At 40.5% G+C, this 17,956-nt stretch overlaps 1 protein-coding gene across 3 annotated transcripts in view; it reads left to right on the top strand.

The window, feature by feature from the left end:
- The window catches only part of pde5ab (phosphodiesterase 5A, cGMP-specific, b), a 129,549-nt gene that overhangs the window by 81,718 nt on the left and 29,875 nt on the right, over positions 1–17,956 (top strand). For all 3 annotated transcript variants that reach the window (XM_051929776.1, XM_051929775.1, XM_028805071.2), the window contains exons 6-9: positions 828–965; positions 3,346–3,413; positions 6,143–6,251; positions 9,531–9,615. In XM_051929776.1, coding sequence (XP_051785736.1) covers positions 828–965; positions 3,346–3,413; positions 6,143–6,251; positions 9,531–9,615 — 400 coding nt within the window. The remainder of the gene's footprint in view (positions 1–827; positions 966–3,345; positions 3,414–6,142; positions 6,252–9,530; positions 9,616–17,956) is intronic.

Here is a 17,956-nt window from a genome sequence, read left to right as displayed (position 1 = left end):
AATGCCTTGATGGTGGATCCAGCTCTGCTCCTACACATATAATGTTCTTGATTCAATGCTGATACTACAGTTTCTTTTGGGACACAGGAATGGGGGGGTCTTTCCCCATTGGAAGTGCAAAAGCTCTGGTAAAGGACAGATTATCTTTGTAAATATGGGTTGCTATTGGGGCGAAGTGCCTTTACGGCCCACTACAAGCACCGGACAGAGGTAAGGAGTCTATTGGGGAACCAGATTTTTGTTCTCTGTTACATAAACTGAAGTTCTGAATTGTTATCCACTCTTGTTTACGACGGCACTGGGATGTGGTGACGTGTTGCAAAACAAGGGTGGTCCCCAAAGCAGCCCCTGTGGCCTAACACTGCTGCCCCCCTAGTTCTGCGTATTCACAGCTGGCCTGTACATCTACTTGTGGTTCTCCTGTCCACCACCTTGGCCTATGCCCAGTAGCTCAGGCCTGTCTTGAGACTCAACTAAGTGGCTCCCGTGTTTTGTCGACAGGCCTCCCTGGGTAATATTTAGTATTGTAACATTATGGAGCCACTATGCCAACAGAGGAGTCCTTTCACTTCATTTATCGCTTGTTAATTGAGGTCGTAACTAAGCAGCCCCCATATCTCATCCAGACCCTTCTTAAAGGTTCTCAAGGTTTCTACTCCAACTCCATGTCCCAGTCGTATGTTCCGGATTCCCACAATTCTTTACGTAAAGAAGCGTTTCCTGGCCTGAAATGCACTCCCCCTTCATTTCCACTGCTGTCGTCCCTCTGCCGTTACAAGCCGACGGCCTTGTTGACTTTCATCTTCCCGCTGTGCTCTTTAATTTAGGTGCTCTTGGATCTCGCCAGCCTGATTTTCGAAGAGCAGCAGTCCCTGGAGGTGATCCTCAAAAAGATAGCAGCGACCATCCTGTCCTTCATGCAGGCCCAGAGCTGCACCATGTTCATTGTGGATGGAGACACAACAGTAAGGCTTGAAACATTTCTGTTTGTTGTCATTGATTCTTTTTGTCCATCACAGCTTAATCATTGTCATAAACACGACAAAAAAAAAAAAGGTTTGGGGCAGCCACCCGTATATTGTTAGGGGCAGTCTTGTACAGAACTGACTTGCTGGCACAAAGATGGCGGCTTTAAGGGCGAGCGGAGGAAGTGGCATCATCAGTAGGGCCGGAAGTGGCGTCATTGGACCTGGGACTGGGAGTGATGTCATCGGGACTAGGCGGGATTTCCTGTAACTAGTCTGCAGAGAAATGAGAGAAGGAAGTCGGTGCACTCCGCCTCCCCCTGGTCTGGTGTGGAACTACTCTCATTCAGGCCCTTTAGCTGCCTCCCATGCACACGTGTGTGAAATCGTACACAACATTTATAACAGGATCCGGACCCTGATGACTCCCCCTCAACTTCACACCCCATCCCAAGTCACGGAACAAACGAAAGAGGCTAAGAATTGAGAAAGAGCAGGAGAGCACTGAACTAATAGGGACAAGTAAAAGGGACCAAAAGGGACGGTGTGAGTGAGGAGCAGACATGCAGGGTTTAAAGGACCGGACTCTGGTGGAGCGGCCCTCTGCAGTGTGCGTGGATGCTGTGGTAATTTGAGATGCGGAGAGCTCCATATGTAACATGCTGAGAAATGAAGATACCCACACCATTATTATTAGTGACACTAATGGGGGATCACTAAACGTGAAGCAAGGAGGAGGCGACTGCAAAGGAAAACGCATCATATCTGTTTATATAGCGCCTTCCATTGCCTTTCATTATCAGTCTCTTCTAAGGGGAAATTTACTTCTAGTCAAGTAATTAAGGCCACAGCCCTGACTGAGTCGGAGCATTTGGATTTTATTATGTACCACGTTTACATCAGACACCAAAGCTCATATGTATTTAGAGAAACACCTCGACAGCACCCTACAGCAGAGTCAGGCGGTCTTCAGGGCCCTTCACTTTGTGTTGTAAATTCGATTTTAAATGAATCAGTTTGCCAGTTTTGCCCATCAGTCTACACTCGATAACCCACGGCGTTTTCAAAAAGGTTTCCAAATTTATTAAAAACTCAAATCTCTCATTTCCAGAAATAGTCGGTCAATCCATTAGGCAACATAGGTGGTCAACTAGGGCGCCATTTATGAAAGTAAAGGGGTGCGTACTCCGGACACTGAGGGGGACCAGTGGCCCATAGAAGTGCGATACGAAGGTGTGTGGTTTGTACACAAAGGCACACACACTCAGGACATCGAGGGGAAGGGCGTTAAACACTGATGATAGCCGCTGGGTGTTGTCTATGAATGTAAAAATGCGCCTGCTCCATTCACCAAAGGCCACGCGCTCCTTAAAGTCCACGGTAAATACACAATATGGCGCTGTCTGTGCTGCTGAAGGGGTGCATGCTCTGGACACTGGGCCCCCAAAAAAAGTCATCGAAGTCTAATAACACCAACAACCAGCTATGGACAACGAGGGCCGACATCCGTCAACCCCACCTAGGGCTCCAAATTGGCGAGAAGTATGCAGACCCTTTGCTGTGGTCCTCCAAACTGTGCTCAGGTGCCTCCTGGTTGCTTTAATTCTTCTCAAGATGGGTCCAGAACTTGAGTAGAATCCATCTGACATTAAAGAGTCTTTTTCTTTTGATCAGTTTCCAAAAAAAAACTAATTAGATCCCCTGCAATTCAATGTTGTATAACAAAGAAAATGTAAAAATTCCAAGGGGGTGAATGCTTATGATCGGCACATTTTTACATTTTTGAACCCAGAGCTGAACTTTAGGAATGCCAGTAACCTTGCAACCCAAGTGAACCGAATGACAGGCGTCAGTGGTGCTAATCGAATCACAAAGGTTTCTCTAATAACCAGTTAGCTTTTATAAATGAACAATTAAGGATAAGCTAAGGGAGTTGACCATTAGGAGACTGAAGGAACTCCTGCTACAGCCAGATGTGAATACTAAACTAAAAATCATTTGTTTCAAGCAGTAGTAGCCATTATAGACATCGGTAAGGCATTGCCTGTATTTTTAAATCAATTTAAAGTACCTTGATAATAAAATGTGTCAAAAAACATGAACATTTCGGAGTGAATCCACACTTGTGTACATTAGTGTATGTATTGTATGTTTGTTTTTAACGCCTGTTTTCTCTGGGTGGAGTCCTAGGAGGTGGGGCCACAGTGACATCAGCGCTGAGGGACCGCCCTCCCTCCCTCCGCCTTTACAGTTCACATTGAGGAGGACGGACCTCAGAGGTTCATTGATTGTTGTGGAGTATGAAGATGAGGCTAAAATGTCTTTTTCATTCTTCTAATAAATCACACAATGAAAATTTTGTTTATTTTTATTTTTTTAGAATTCGTTTTCCAGTGTGTTCCATATGGAGCATGAAGAGTTAATTGAGTCATCAGATTTCCCAAAGAGGTATCATTCTAAAAATCTGTTGGAAATAAATTATGAAAAGGGCTGATAATACATGAAATATAAATGTGTATAAAATTGTTCAAGTGTTTTTATGTAATGGCATAATGAATGAATGGCAGAAATGAAAAGTACAGTATATAAAATTTCCTTTTTTACATATATATATATTTTCAAATATATCATGTAGTGAAAAGTCAAGCAAAATGGCACCTTTTATTGGCTAACTAAAAAGATTACAATATGCAATCAATTCCATCTTGCCTGAAGAAGGGGCCTCAGTTGCCTCGAAAGCTTGCATATTGTAATCTTTTTAGTTAGCCAATAAAAGGTTTTCATTTTGCTTGACTTTTCACTACATTCATAATGGCTAACATGGTACAACACCCTAGAACTACAAATATGTCATAAAATATAGTTTAAATTTACAATATTACTTCTCAAATGAATGTATATTTTACAGTATGCGTCACTGTGAAAAATACAGTTCAATGACTGACAGCTATATACATTCACTGTCAAAGTTTATCCATCTTAATAAAAGGATAATGTGTCTGTCTATGTCCATCCTGTTGCTATGTCTCTGTCATTCCAACAGATGGCACATCACAAGCATTAGTAGTGATAAAATGCATTTCATTTGTCATTCCAACAGATGGCACATCACAAACATTAACACTGCTTTTACCAGTCTTACTCCAAATGGTATATAACAGAGACATAAAAAATGCTTTTGTCATTCCAACAGATGATACATCACAAAATATTATCACTGCATTTACTAATTCCATACCAAACAAATATAGCAGAGAAATATGCATTGCATTTCTCATTCCAACAGATGGCACATTACAAATGTTAACACTGCTTTTACAAATCCCATTCCAAATGACATATAACAGAGACATATCAATTGCATTGGTCATTCCAACAGATGGTGCATCACAAACATTAGCACTGTTTTTACGAATCCCATAGCAGATGGTATATAAAAGAGATATATACATTGCATTTAACATTCCAACAGATGGCGCATCACAAACATTAGCACTGTTTTTACGAATCCCATAGCAGATGGTATATAAAAGAGATGTATACATTGCATTTAACATTCCAACAGATGGCGTATCACAAACAACAACGCTGCTTTTACGACTCCTATGCAAAATGGCATAACAGAGACATATGCGTTGTATGGTGCACTGCAAACATTAATGCTGAGGTCTACGTTGATGACTTAGATTTCATTCTGCCTTAGACAGGTAGCACAGCTAGTTCATGCAGGACAAGAAGGTCCAAAATCCTGCTATACAAGAATTTAATTTGATTCCAAAGATTAAGTCAGAAATTCAACAATATACCGTAGCGCCACTGCAGTGCTCACCAGCAGCAACTCAATGAATTCTCGCTCTTTACATGGCTCTTTTATGTTGCTCATTGTCCACTTGGTGTTGCCGCACTTGTTGGAGCTCATGTGACTTTGGCAGGCATTTTTAGATTTTCTCTCCTTCGGTTGGCACTGAAGTTGCTCATTTGCATGATAAAATGCCAGTTTGTACTGTTGGTGGCTCAGTGCGTCACATAGTCCTCCCTTTGAAGTCGCTGTCCCCAGCTCCTTGCAACAGTGCACAAACTCTTTGAAATAGCGGGGTGGTCTTTGTTTCCACACCAGTTGTACAGCTGGTGGCAAAGACACATCAGCTTTTTGTGGGAGAGCAGGGATGTTGAGTGCTGCACAATCATGTGGAGTAGCAGAGGTGTTAAATGCAGTATGCTGTGTGGTGATCTGTTGATTATATGTGAGCAGGTGACCCTTCTTGTGTGGAGCTGCAGATCCATTGGTCTCTTGTCTGTCTTCCTTCACTGAATGGACGCTGCAGCTGCTGTGCCAGAACACTGCATCTCAGCTTTGACACTTTATCTCCACAGCTGCTCTGCAATGCCACCGCAATCTGCTTCGTCCTTTGCCTACACCGCCTTGTCGCTGGCGCTGCCACACACTGCTCACCTGGGGTCTGTGGCATCTCAATCTGGTGCACTTTGTCTCAGCTGCATGAGCTTGAAGCTGCACCTGTGCCAATGGACTTTAATAGACGGAGCGTGTGATGATGACGCATATTTTGTTTTGCTTTATGATTTTGTACCAGGAAGGTTTACTTCTGTAAATTTATTGGGAATGTTTTAACTGTCATTTTGTTATTGTTGGTTTTATTCTTTAATTATTTTAGACACAGTAGTTATCTTATTTTTTGGGCTTCTGTTTAACACTTTGCAATGTATTTATTAACGTGTATATTTACTGTTTGTTTTATACGCCATTTTGTGATGTTGGGAACATCTTAGCTATTAGCTAAACAAGTGAGCTTGATAAGGTGGCACAGTGGTAGAGCTGGTAAGGAGACCAGGGTTGGTCCTCCCTGCGTGGAGTTGGCATGTTCTCCCCGTGTCTGTGTGGGTCTCCTCCCACAATCCAAAGACATGCAAGTTGGGTGAATTGGCAATGCTAAACTGTGTGTGTGCACTCCTGTGCCAGCTCTGTTAGGCTCAGCCTGGCCTGGATTGAGCAGGTTAGAAAATGACATGACGAGCTTGACAGGCCGAGTGGTCCCCTCTCATTTGTCAGACTTCTTGGGGTCTTGTGTTCTCACGCCTGTTCTCCTAGCTAACCGTAGAAGTAGTTGGGTAAAGACTTGAATAATGAACTTGGATTGTCTATGTGTTGTCTCACCCAGGGAGTGCGACGCAAACAAAATCAACTACATGTTTGCTCAGTACGTGAGAAACACCATGGAGACCCTCAACATCGCTGACATCACTAAAGACAAGAGATTTCCCTGGACCGTAAGTAGAAATATTTTACACAGTAAAATAAATTACAATTTTTCAAAAATGTCACCTGTCATACTAAATGTAGCTGCGGGTGAGTAAGGCAGGATCAAGCACGAGTAAAACCTGCACCGAAGAAATCGCTTAGTCCAGAAGTTTGTTTTAAAAGATTTAGTGAAAGTTCAAAGCAAACAGTCCACCCAAGAATAAAAATAAAGATTGTTACACACGTAGAATAAAAGGTGGAAAAAATGTCTCTTCTCTAAACTTAACTTTTCTTGTTAAACCTCAGTTGTTTCTTTATTTAAAGATGCTTCACTTCATCTTCAGTGCACTCTAACGTATGGCGCCACACGTTCAATAGAGCGCGTTAACTTTCATACTATTGAGCACATAAGGCCGGGTTTAAAACCTTACACTCACCAAGGCAGGTCACTAACTGACACCAATCTATAATCAGACGGGCAAGTAGTTAGAACACACCAATTCAGTTCAGCTTGTGGGGGTTATAAGAGCCTCCCATAGACTATGCACTAATATACTGTAGATTGTAGGCAGGTATTTAATACGACTTCAATAACTAGCAAATGGTACTCACACTAAACTCATTTTGCACGTTTTTGGATGTGTGGCCTTTTTTGGGGGGCAGGTAGACGTGTGCTGGTTTCCTGTGTCCCTTATGTCTGATCTTTTATTTGCGATCTGCACAGTGGATTCAGTGCGTATTCAGACCTCTTCACCTTCTGCACACTTTACTGTGTCGTAAATATACAGTCATATGAAAAAGTTTGGGAGCCCCTCTTAATTCTTTGGATTTTTGTTTCTCATTGGCTGAGCTTTCAAAGTAGCAACTTCCTTTTAATATGTGACATGCCTTATGGACACAGTAGGATTAGCAGTGACGTTAAGTTTACTAGATTAACAGAAAATAGATAGATAGGTAGATAGATAGAGTGAAAGGCACTATATAATAGATAGATAGATAGATAGATAGATAGATAGATAGATAGATAGATAGATAGATAGATAGAGTGAAAGGCACTATATAATAGATAGATAGATAGATAGATAGATAGATAGATAGATAGATAGATAGATAGATAGATAGATAGATAGATAGATAGATAGATAGAGTGAAAGGCACTATATGATAGATAGATAGATAGATAGATAGATAGATAGATAGATAGATAGAGTGAAAGGCACTATATAATAGATAGATAGATAGATAGATAGATAGATAGATAGATAGATAGATAGATAGATAGATAGATAGATAGATAGATACTTTATTAATCCTATCTATCTATCTATCTATCTATCTATCTATCTATCTATCTATCTATCTATCTATCTATCTATCTATCTATCTATCTATCTATTATATAGTGCCTTTCACTCTATCTATCTATCTATCTATCTATCTATCTATCTATCTATCTATCTATCTATCTATCTATCTATCTATCTATCTAAGGGGAAATTCACATAATCCAGCAGCAGCATACTGATAAAAAACAATATTAAATTAAATGATAAAAATGCAGGTATAACAGACAGTAACTTTGTATAATGTTAATATTTATGCAATATGCATCATAACAAAATTAGACAGGTGCATAAATGTGGCCCCCCAACAGAGATATGACATCAATACTTAGCTGAGCCTCCTTTTGCAAATCTAACAGCCTCTAGACGCTGTCCTCCTTTAGCCATTGATGAGTGTCTGATTCTGGATGGAGGTACTGGGCCACCTTTCCTCTCCTCACATGAACTTCGTCCTGCTCCCGTTCCCGACTCTAGCTCTCTGATTGGAGTGAGGTGGCCCCTTTTATTTCCACCCGGATGTGCTCCAGGTGCCTGATGACGCTTTTCCGGCAGCACTTCCTGGTGTGGCGGAAGTGCTGCCCTTGCATCCAGAAGCACTCCGGGCGTTCCTGGAAGGTCCTTCCCAGGTGTGGTAGAAGTGTCGATCTCCCGGGCTCCACGACGCTCGAGGTGCACCCTGGCGGTGGCCACGGGCCCCAGTGGGTTTGAGCCTCCTTGCTCCTTCCCCGTGGTCCCGTCAATATCCAGGGCGGTTGCCCCCTCGTGGCCCGGGGGACGTATAAACCACCGCCTGGTCCTTCCAGGCATCCCAGCTGGGTCTGGCCCCCAGCTTCCCATGACAACAGATAGACGAAATTGCGAAGCTCAGGGCCCACAGTGTAACAACATGAAGTGCAAATAAAAAATTAAACATTAAAATTAGGATTAAAATTAAAATTTAAAATTTAAATTTAAAAATTAAAACACAAACGAGACAAGACATTGTGCAAAGACAAGACAAAGATGTAGCAGCAGCAGCGATATTGACTTGTAGAAAGCAGTATGAATATTGATGCAATGTATGGTATTATGCAATCTAGATACATAAATATAGTCAATAAATATGTAATATAATAAATAAATATAGATAACACAGCACAGTGTGAGGTAGTAATAATTCTGTACATTTATATAGCTCTTCTCTCACTACTCGAAGTGCTCTCCACACAGGGAGGACCTGGGAAGCGAACCCACAATCTCCTTACTGCAAAGCAGCAGCACTACCACTGTAATGCCACCTGTGAGGATAACGTTCAGAAATGGCAGGGTGACTCGGTGTATGATAGATAATCGTTGTTTAAGACGTGTAAACAATGACAGGTCAGAATGTTTCACAGTAGAAGGATATCAAAGAATGTCAAAGTGCAAAATCCTTAAAGGTCAGTATGAGATTTTCATTTCTTTTTCTCCCTGCACACTCGTCTTTACTGGACAGTGGCCTGCATGTATAAAAGTTCTGTTTTTAGAGGTGGTTGAGGCCGTGTGGAAGATCCCAGGGGGCAGCATGGTGTTAAGGAGTCTGACATTAAAGTATTAGAGCGTTCTCGACGAGGACAGGCCATTCAGCCCAACAAACCTCACCAGTCGTATCCACTTCATTCTTCAAAATAACATCAAGTCGAGTTTTGAACATCACTAAAGTTTTGTTATCCACCACACCACTTACTCCATGTGTCTCAGGTTTTCTGGGTGAAGAAGAACTTCCTCATGTTTGTGTGAAATTTCCCCTTCACAAGTTTCCAGCTGTGTCCCCGTGTTCTTGATGAACTCATTTTAAAGTCACCATCTCGATCCACTGCACTGATTCCCTTCATCATTTTGAACACTTCAGTCAGGTCTCCTCGTAATCTCCTTTTGCTTATTTAGATGATGAAGTCTTAGTTGATACTCCATCTTATTTTTTTTCTTTTCTCTCCCTCATAATAGAATGAAAATGTGGACAATTCAAATAAGCAAATGAAGAGTTTGCTCTGCACCCCAATTAAGAATGGAAAGAAGGACAAAGTGATCGGTATGGACCTTTTCTTATCTTCTTCACTGACATTTCTATGATGAGGAATTGTACATGGAGTTCATATTGTTTTTGTAATTGCATGTGGATATTATTACTGGCATTGCAGTGTGCCAACCTTAACCTGGAACAAAGAGTGTCAGGGAGTCAAATTTTTTTCAAAAATCAGATTAATTAAATTAAAAGCCTACAAAGGATGGCAGACCAATGGGCATAAGACAAAGCATCAGGTTAGACAGATTACTGAGGAAAATGCTGGCTGCCACCTGAGAGCTGCCAGTTGGAACATTAGAACACTCTGGGCGAGAACAGGCCATTCAGCCCACCAAAGCTCACCAGTGCTATCCACTTATTTCTTCCAAAAAAACATGAAGTGAAGTTTTGAAAGTCCCTAAAGTCTTACTGTCTACCACCCTACTTGGTAACTTATTCCAAGTGTCTATCGTTCTTTGTGTAAAGAAAAACTTCCTAATGTTTGTGCGAAATTTACCCTTCACAAGTTTCCAACTGTGTCCCCTCATTGTAAAGTCACCATCTGGATCCACTGGACTAATTCCCTTCATGATTTTAAACACTTCAGTCATGTCACCTCTTAATCTTCTTTTGTTTAAACTATAAAGGCTCAGCTCTTTTAGTCTTTCCTCATAACTTATCCCTTATATCCCTGGACTCAGCCCAGTTGCTCTTCTCTGGACCTTTTCTAGTGCTGTAATGTCCATTTTGTAGCCTGGAGACCAAAACTGCCCACATCAAGGCGCTATATAACCTGACATTCTGTTTGCCTTCTTAATGGCTTCTGTCTGGAAGTTGATAGCTTAGACTCCACTACGACTCCTAAATCTTCTCATAAGGTGGACTCTCGATTTTCCGACTGCCCATTGTGTATTCAAACCTCACATTTTTACTTCTTATGTGTAATATTTTACATTTACTGACATTAAGCTGTTAAAACTTTCAACTCCCTCAATCTTTCCTCATAACTTGTTCCCTGTAGCCCTGCAATCAGCCTAGTCGCTCTTCTCTGGACCTTTCTCTAGTGCTGCTATGTCCTTTTTGTAGCCTGGTGACCCAAACTGCCCACAATACTCCAGATGAGGCCTTACCAGTGTGTAATAAAGCTTGAGCAGAACCTCCTGTGACTTGTACTCCACACATCAAGGTGCTATATAACCTAATATCCTATTAGCATTTTTGATCACTTCTGTCCTCTGGTTACATATAGACAGTGACCAGTCCAGTATGACTCCCAGGTCCTCCTCAATGGAGACCAAAACTGCACAAAGTACTCCAGCTGAGGCCTCACCAGTGTGTTATAAAGCTAAGCAGAACCTCCTGTGACTTGTACTCAACACTTCAAGGCGCTATATAACCTGACATTCTGTTTGCCTTCTTAATGGCTTCTGAACACTGTGGCAGTTGATAGTCCACTATGATTCCTAAATCCTTCTCATAAGGTGGACTCTCGATTTTCTGACTGCCCATTGTGTATTCAAACCTCACATTTTTACTTCTTATATGTAATATTTTACATTTACTGACATTAAGCTGTTAAAACTTTCAAGTCCCTCAATCTTTCCTCATAACTCATCCCCTGTAGCCCTGGAATCAGCCTAGTTGCTCTTCTCTGGACCTTTTTCTTGTGCTGTTATTTCCATTTTGTAGCCTGGAGATCAAAACTGCACCCAGGACTCCAGATGAGGCCTCACCAGTGTGTTCTAAAGCTTCAACAGAACCTCCTTGGACTTGAACTCCACATGTCAGGGTGCTATATAACCTGACATGTTTCCTCTTAATCTTCTTTTCCATAAACTGCCAAGGCTCAGCTCTTTCAATCATTCGTCCTAATTCATCCTCCTTACCCCTGGAATCAGTCTAGTCGCTCTTCTCTGGACCTTTTCTTGTGCTGCTATGTCCTTTTTGTAGCCTGGAGACCCAAACTGCACCCAGGACTCCAGATGAGGCCTCACCAGTGTGTCATAAAGTTTGAGCAGAACCTCCGGTGACTTGTACTCCACATGTCAAGGCGCTATATAACCTATCATACTGTCAGCTTTCTTAATGTCTTCTGAACACTGCCTGGCAGTTGATCGTTTAGAGTCCACTACAACTCCTAAATCCTTCTCATAAGGTGGACTCTTGAGAACTGCCAGTGATTTTTACATATTAAATCATAATATCCTCTGTCTGGCTTTAACATTTTTTTTGACTTTGTTTGATGTGATGGATTCATTTTGCACAATAATGACTTCATTTCAGCCCTCAGACCACATCTTGTCTGTCTGTGTATACACCAACTAGGCAAAAACAACCAAAAATGTTCACAACATTAGTTAGTCCAACTTAAAGTGCAGGCCATGTGGTGTTTCAAACATTTCATCATGGAGGGGGGCATTGTAATAGGGGGAGACGCCATAAACTACACATTAGGCTGTGTTCTTATTGCTGTAGTTTCAGGTCCATAGATATGTTTATGTCTACATGCAGGTCTGTTTGGTTTTTTTTTGTTGATTTTATGATTTTATTGTTTCTATGGTGTCCTTGGGTGTTTAGAAAGGCACCTTGAAATAAAATGTATCATTAAAATCAATTAATTATTATTATTATTTTGTAATGGCCGAGTTGTTCTTATTGAAATTTAGCATGCAGAATGAAGCTGAACCAACTTAAAAGTCATGCTGCATGGTGTTTCAAAAATTTCATAGGGAAAGATGGCAGAAAAATATGTCACTCCAAAACGACTACATTGAAATATTGCGACATATTATTGTTGATTCAACGCAAAATCTCGACTTTAAAGCCTTTCGATTGTTCAAATCGAGAAAAAAGGCCGTGATGCTTTGGAGGTGGGGGACGCATAACCAAATCCACATCCTCACGCTAACACAGTTCACCCGATGGTAATACATTTGCCAACTTGTTTAGGTCTGGTCCAAAGTTGTGTACCATTTATGTCGGAGCTGGGAGTGACGTCACACCCGAGTTGACCGTGTTGCAGTAAAACATTTGGAGAACTAATATGGACGTGTCCATGAAAACGTTGTTGTCTAGTTTTGTGGTATTTTGCAGATCCAAACACCGTAGCAACATATCTACAGATAGACGTTGGACAGTACTGTGTGTGCGATTGAATATGATTTACTAGGGTGTTGTACCGTGTTAGCCATTATGAATGTAGTGAGAAGTCAAGCAGAGTGAGTTCTTTTATTGGCTAACTAAAAAGATTACAATACAATATGCAGGCTTTCAAGGCAACTCAGGCCCCTTGTTCAGGCGAGATGGAATACAGAAACTGGAGTCCCCTGTGCTTATATACACACCAGGACAAGTAACAACATTGGAAAACCTTTAAGTGAGACATCTTAAATGTAAAAAATTAATAGACCTCCTCAGGCTAAGAAGAGAGAACAACAATGTATGGTCAAGATCTTTGGATAAGATAACAACAACAACAACAACAACATTTATTTATATAGCACATTTTCATACAAAAAGTAGCTCAAAGTGATTTACATAATGAAGAAAAAAAGAATAAAAGACAAAAAAGAAATTAAAATAAGACAACCTTAGTTAACATAATAAGGAGTAAGGTCCGATGGCCAGGGTGGACAGAAAAAACAAAAAAAAAAACTCCAGAAAGCTGGAGAAAAAAATAAAATCTGTAGGGGTTCCAGGCCACGAGACCGCCCAGTCCCCTTTGGGCATTCTACCTAACATAAATGAAATAGTCCTCTTTGTAGTTAGGGTTCTCATGGAGTCACTTGATGCTGATGGTTATACAGACTTCTGGCTTTTAATCCATCCATCATTGTTGGAACATCATGGTGCTTTGGGTAGATGGTGGTGGCACAAGCCACCACCAATAGGACACCGGAAAAGAAAACAGAAGAGAGAGTAGGGGTTAGTACAAATTTTGAATGAATAGTTATTATAATGAATTGGATATACAGAGTGTCAGGATTAAATTACAGTGAAGTTATGAGAAGGCCATGTTAAAGTAATGTGTTTTCAGCAGTTTTTTAAAGTGCTCCACTGTATTAGCCTGGCGAATTCCTACTGGCAGGCTATTCCAGATTTTAGGTGCATAACAGCAGAAGGCCGCCTCACCACTTCTTTTAAGTTTTGCTCTTGGAATTCTAAGGAGACACTCAGTTGAGGATCTGAGGTTGCGATTTGGAATATAAGGTGTCAGACATTCCGATATATAAGACGGGGCGAGATTATTTAAAGCTTTATAAACCATAAGCAGAATTTTAAAGTCAATTCTGAATGACACAGGTAACCAGTGTAGTGACATCAAAACTGGAGAAATGTGTTCGGATTTTCTTTTCCTGGTAAGGATTCTAGCAGCTGCATTCTGCACTAGTTGCAAACGATTGATGTCTTTTTTGGGTAGTCCTGAGAGGAGTGCGTTACAGTAATCTAGCCGACTAAAGACAAACGCATGAACTAATTTCTCTGCATCTTTCGATGATATAAGAGGTCTAACTTTTGCTATGTTCCTTAGGTGAAAAAATGCTGTCCTAGTGATTTTATTAATATGCGATTTAAAATTCAGATTACAATCAACGGTTACCCCTAAGCTTTTTACCTCCGATTTGACTTTTAATCCTAATGCATCCAGTTTATTTCTAATAGCCTCATTGTATCCATTATTGCCAATCACTAAGATTTCGGTTTTTTCTTTATTTAATTTGAGAAAGTTACTATTCATCCATTCTGAGATACAGGTTAGACATTGTGTTAGCGAATCAAGAGATTTGGGGTCATCAGGTGCTATTGATAAATACAGCTGTGTGTCATCAGCATAGCTGTGGTAGCTCACGTTATGTCCCGAGATAATCTGACCTAATGGAAGCATGTAGATTGAGAAGAGCAGCGGACCCAGGATAGAGCCTTGTGGAACATCATATAGAATATCATGTGTCTTTGAGTTATAATTACCACAACTAACAAAGAATTTTCTCCCTGCCAGGTAGGATTCAAACCAGTTTAAGACACTGCCAGAGAGGCCCACCCATTGACTAAGGCGATTCTTAAGAATATTATGATCAATAGTGTCAAATGCGGCACTCAAATCTAAGAGGATGAGAACAGATAAATGGCCTCTGTCTGCATTTACCCGCAAGTCATTTACTACTTTAACGAGTGCAGTTTCTGTGCTGTGATTTGTTCTAAAACCTGACTGAAATTTATCAAGAATAGCAGGTTTATTGAGGTGCTCATTTAACTGCATAATGACTGCCTTCTCTAGAATTTTACTTAAGAAAGGCAGGTTAGAGATGGGTCTATAATTTTCAAGAGCAGAGGGGTCGAGATTATTTTTCTTAAGTAGGGGTTTAACTACCGCAGTCTTAAGACAGTCTGGGAAGACCCCCGTATCTAATGACGAGTTTACTATGTCAAGAACATTATCACTAAGCACACCCGATACTTCTTTGAAAAAATTTGTTGGTATTGGGTCAAGGGCACAGGTGGATGGTTTCATTTGAGAAATTATTTTATGTAAATCAGGTAAATCTATCCTAGTGAAAGACTCTAATTTATTTATTATGGAGTACTGGGGTTTCGGGGGATCCTTAGTGTTGGGGAGATATACTATGTTATTTCTAATATCATTAATTTTTTGATTGAAAAATACAGCGATAGCCTCACAGGTTTTACTGGAAGTACTTAGAAGGCATTCCTTTGAGTTACCTGGTTTAACAGATGATCAATTGTCGAAAATAAGACTCTGGGATTACTAGCATTGTTATTTATAATCTTAGAGAAATAGCAGCGCCTCTCAAGACGGACTGTGTTATTGTATTCTGTTATTTTAACTTTTAATATCTCATAGTCAATAGTTAGTTTAGTCTTCCTCCATTTACGCTCAGCTCTACGGCATGTTCTCTTTAAATCAGACACTCTTTGGGTCTTCCAAGGTATAACAATGCTAGAAGATTTTTTAACTGTCTTTTCAGGTGCAACTATGTCAACAGCAGCCCTCACTTTAGTATTAAATCTTTCCACCTTACTATTTACATTCTCCTCGCTATTATAGTTGGCACTATAAACGGACTGATTGGTTAGAATGTTTGTAAGTTTTAAAGCTGCTGATGAGTCAAAGAAGCGTTTTTTAACAATATGCTTCTCATGAGTGTTTTCTATCATTATTTCTATATTAAAAAGTAGAAGAAAATGGTCTGAAAGACCCGTATCAATGACCTGCTTTATATCAACTTTTAGTCCTTTAGTAATTACTAAGTCTAACGTATGACCTGCTTTATGTGTAGGCTGATTAACGAGCTGTCTCAAATCAAAAGAGTCCAGGAGGTTCATAAATTCTTTTACTTTTTGGTCACATTGATTATCTACATGAAAATTAAAGTCGCCGACTATTAAGAGTGCGTCATAGTTCGTAATTAACATTGACATCAAGTCAGAGAATTCCTCAAAGAAAGACGCGTTGAATTTAGGAGGTCTATACACGGATAATACTAAAACGTGAGAATCTCCCTGAATAACAATGGCGAGATACTCAAAAGACTTGAACTTACCAAAACTGATATTTTTACATTTTAACCTGCTAGAGTAAACTAGGGGGCTCCGCCCCCTGCTCGCTTCGCTCGCCAACCCCTGGTGTTGGGAAATGACAAAGAGCGTGATGTATGAATGAGATATAGAATAGTGTGAAGGTGTAGATGATGCAAATAGAAAGCAAACAATAAAGTGTGTGGCACAGTGTAAAGGTTTATTGGAAAATTTCTTTGTACACGCCGTTTAAGTGTAAAAGGTAATTCCAGCTCAGAACTTGTAAGGTCAATGAAGATGGTTATTGTTGTGATCAGAGTCAAGTTTGTCAGAGCTTAGAAAGAGTTGTGTCTTTCCAGGAAGTAATGGAATGACTTGGGTATTTATGTTTTACACATTAATATTTTTTGGACATAATATAGTGCGTTGTGTTAAAAGGGGCATTTGGTCTAATGAGATTGCTGTTCCAAATCTGTCTGTAACTAAGTCGTCGCAGATAAAGGCTTGAGGAATTGTAATAATATGTGGGTGAAGTCCATCTGTATTGGTGAGTGTACCATCTCTCAGTTGTAATAAGCAATTGTTATCATCTGGTTCTGGACATCGCATCTTTTTTACTAACTGTATCTTTTGAAAGCAATGCCAATTGTCTGCGTATTTTAAGGTGCACTGAACAATAGCTGAGTGCATGGCATCTGGAAGAATAGCTAATCACTGTCTAAAATCTCCTCCTCATAAAAGTACCTTTCCTCCAAATCGAATATTATTATTCATAAACGTTTGTAGAAGTTTATGAATGGTGTTGAGTAAGTGACTTCATGCCATTGTACATTCATCAATAAACAACATTTTTTCAAGACGGATGTCACGTGCAGTGCCACCGTTAATGTTCATAGTGGATACCGATTTGTAGGATCTAATGCAGTTGATAAAGATTTCACTTTCAGGTACATCGCTAGTTAGAAGGTTCTGTAGATATTCAGTATATGAATGTAAAGAAGGCAGTCTAATTTGACCCTTTTGACAACAACGTGTAAATGTATTACTTGTATTGCCAGTTGTTTCTTCAGGGAAGTGAACTGAATGACAATGATTGCAAATGACATTCATTAATCCGAATGAATTTTCCTGGTGTATGTTTTGCTTGTGCCGTTTGAGAGGCGCGTTGTTGCATGTGTAGTATTTGGGACGTGTTGTTTTGGAGCTGTAATCGATTTGCCTGTGCTGTGTGAGAAGCCCGTTGTAGCCTTCGCTGCCGTTAACATGTTTTGCTTGTGGTGTTTGAGTGCCGCGTTGTCGCATGTCCATTATTTGTGACGCGCTATTTTTGATTTTTAATTGATTCGACTCCGCTTTGCGCAAAGTCCGTTTCACTCTATGTCGTGCATTGTTTGTATCGTGCCTTGTCCGTTTTTGTATGTCGGTCAGTTGAGCTTTCTGCTTTTGGAGTCCTTGCTTGCTTGTTTTCTGGCCGGTCATATGCGCGTTGCTTTGCTCCCTTTTTTGTATGTCTGAGACGCGAGCTCTTTCTTTTGAAATCGTGCTTGTTTCGATGCAGCAGTTTGAGACGCGCGCTGTATGCGTCTACGTTTAATGTGTCTGTTCATTTGGGCACGTCTCTGTAACGGGGTTACTTGAGCTTTGCATTTTTTGATCCGAGACATTTTTTCTCACGTATTTTCCGAAGCGCGTTGTATGCGCCGCCGTGTATTGTTTTTGTTTCATTCGTGTTCGTGTGTTTGGTCCCGTTATCCGATCCGAATCGTTTTGTACCCGTGACCGTGTATGCATGACTTGTTTGTTCCTCAGCGTGCGAAATATGTATTAAGTA

Source organism: Erpetoichthys calabaricus, chromosome 7, assembly GCF_900747795.2.
Source record: "Erpetoichthys calabaricus chromosome 7, fErpCal1.3, whole genome shotgun sequence".
NCBI classification, from domain to species: Eukaryota; Metazoa; Chordata; class Cladistia; order Polypteriformes; family Polypteridae; genus Erpetoichthys; species Erpetoichthys calabaricus.
Note: the sequence above shows the minus strand (reverse complement) of the source record. Positions and strands in the feature narration are given on the sequence as shown.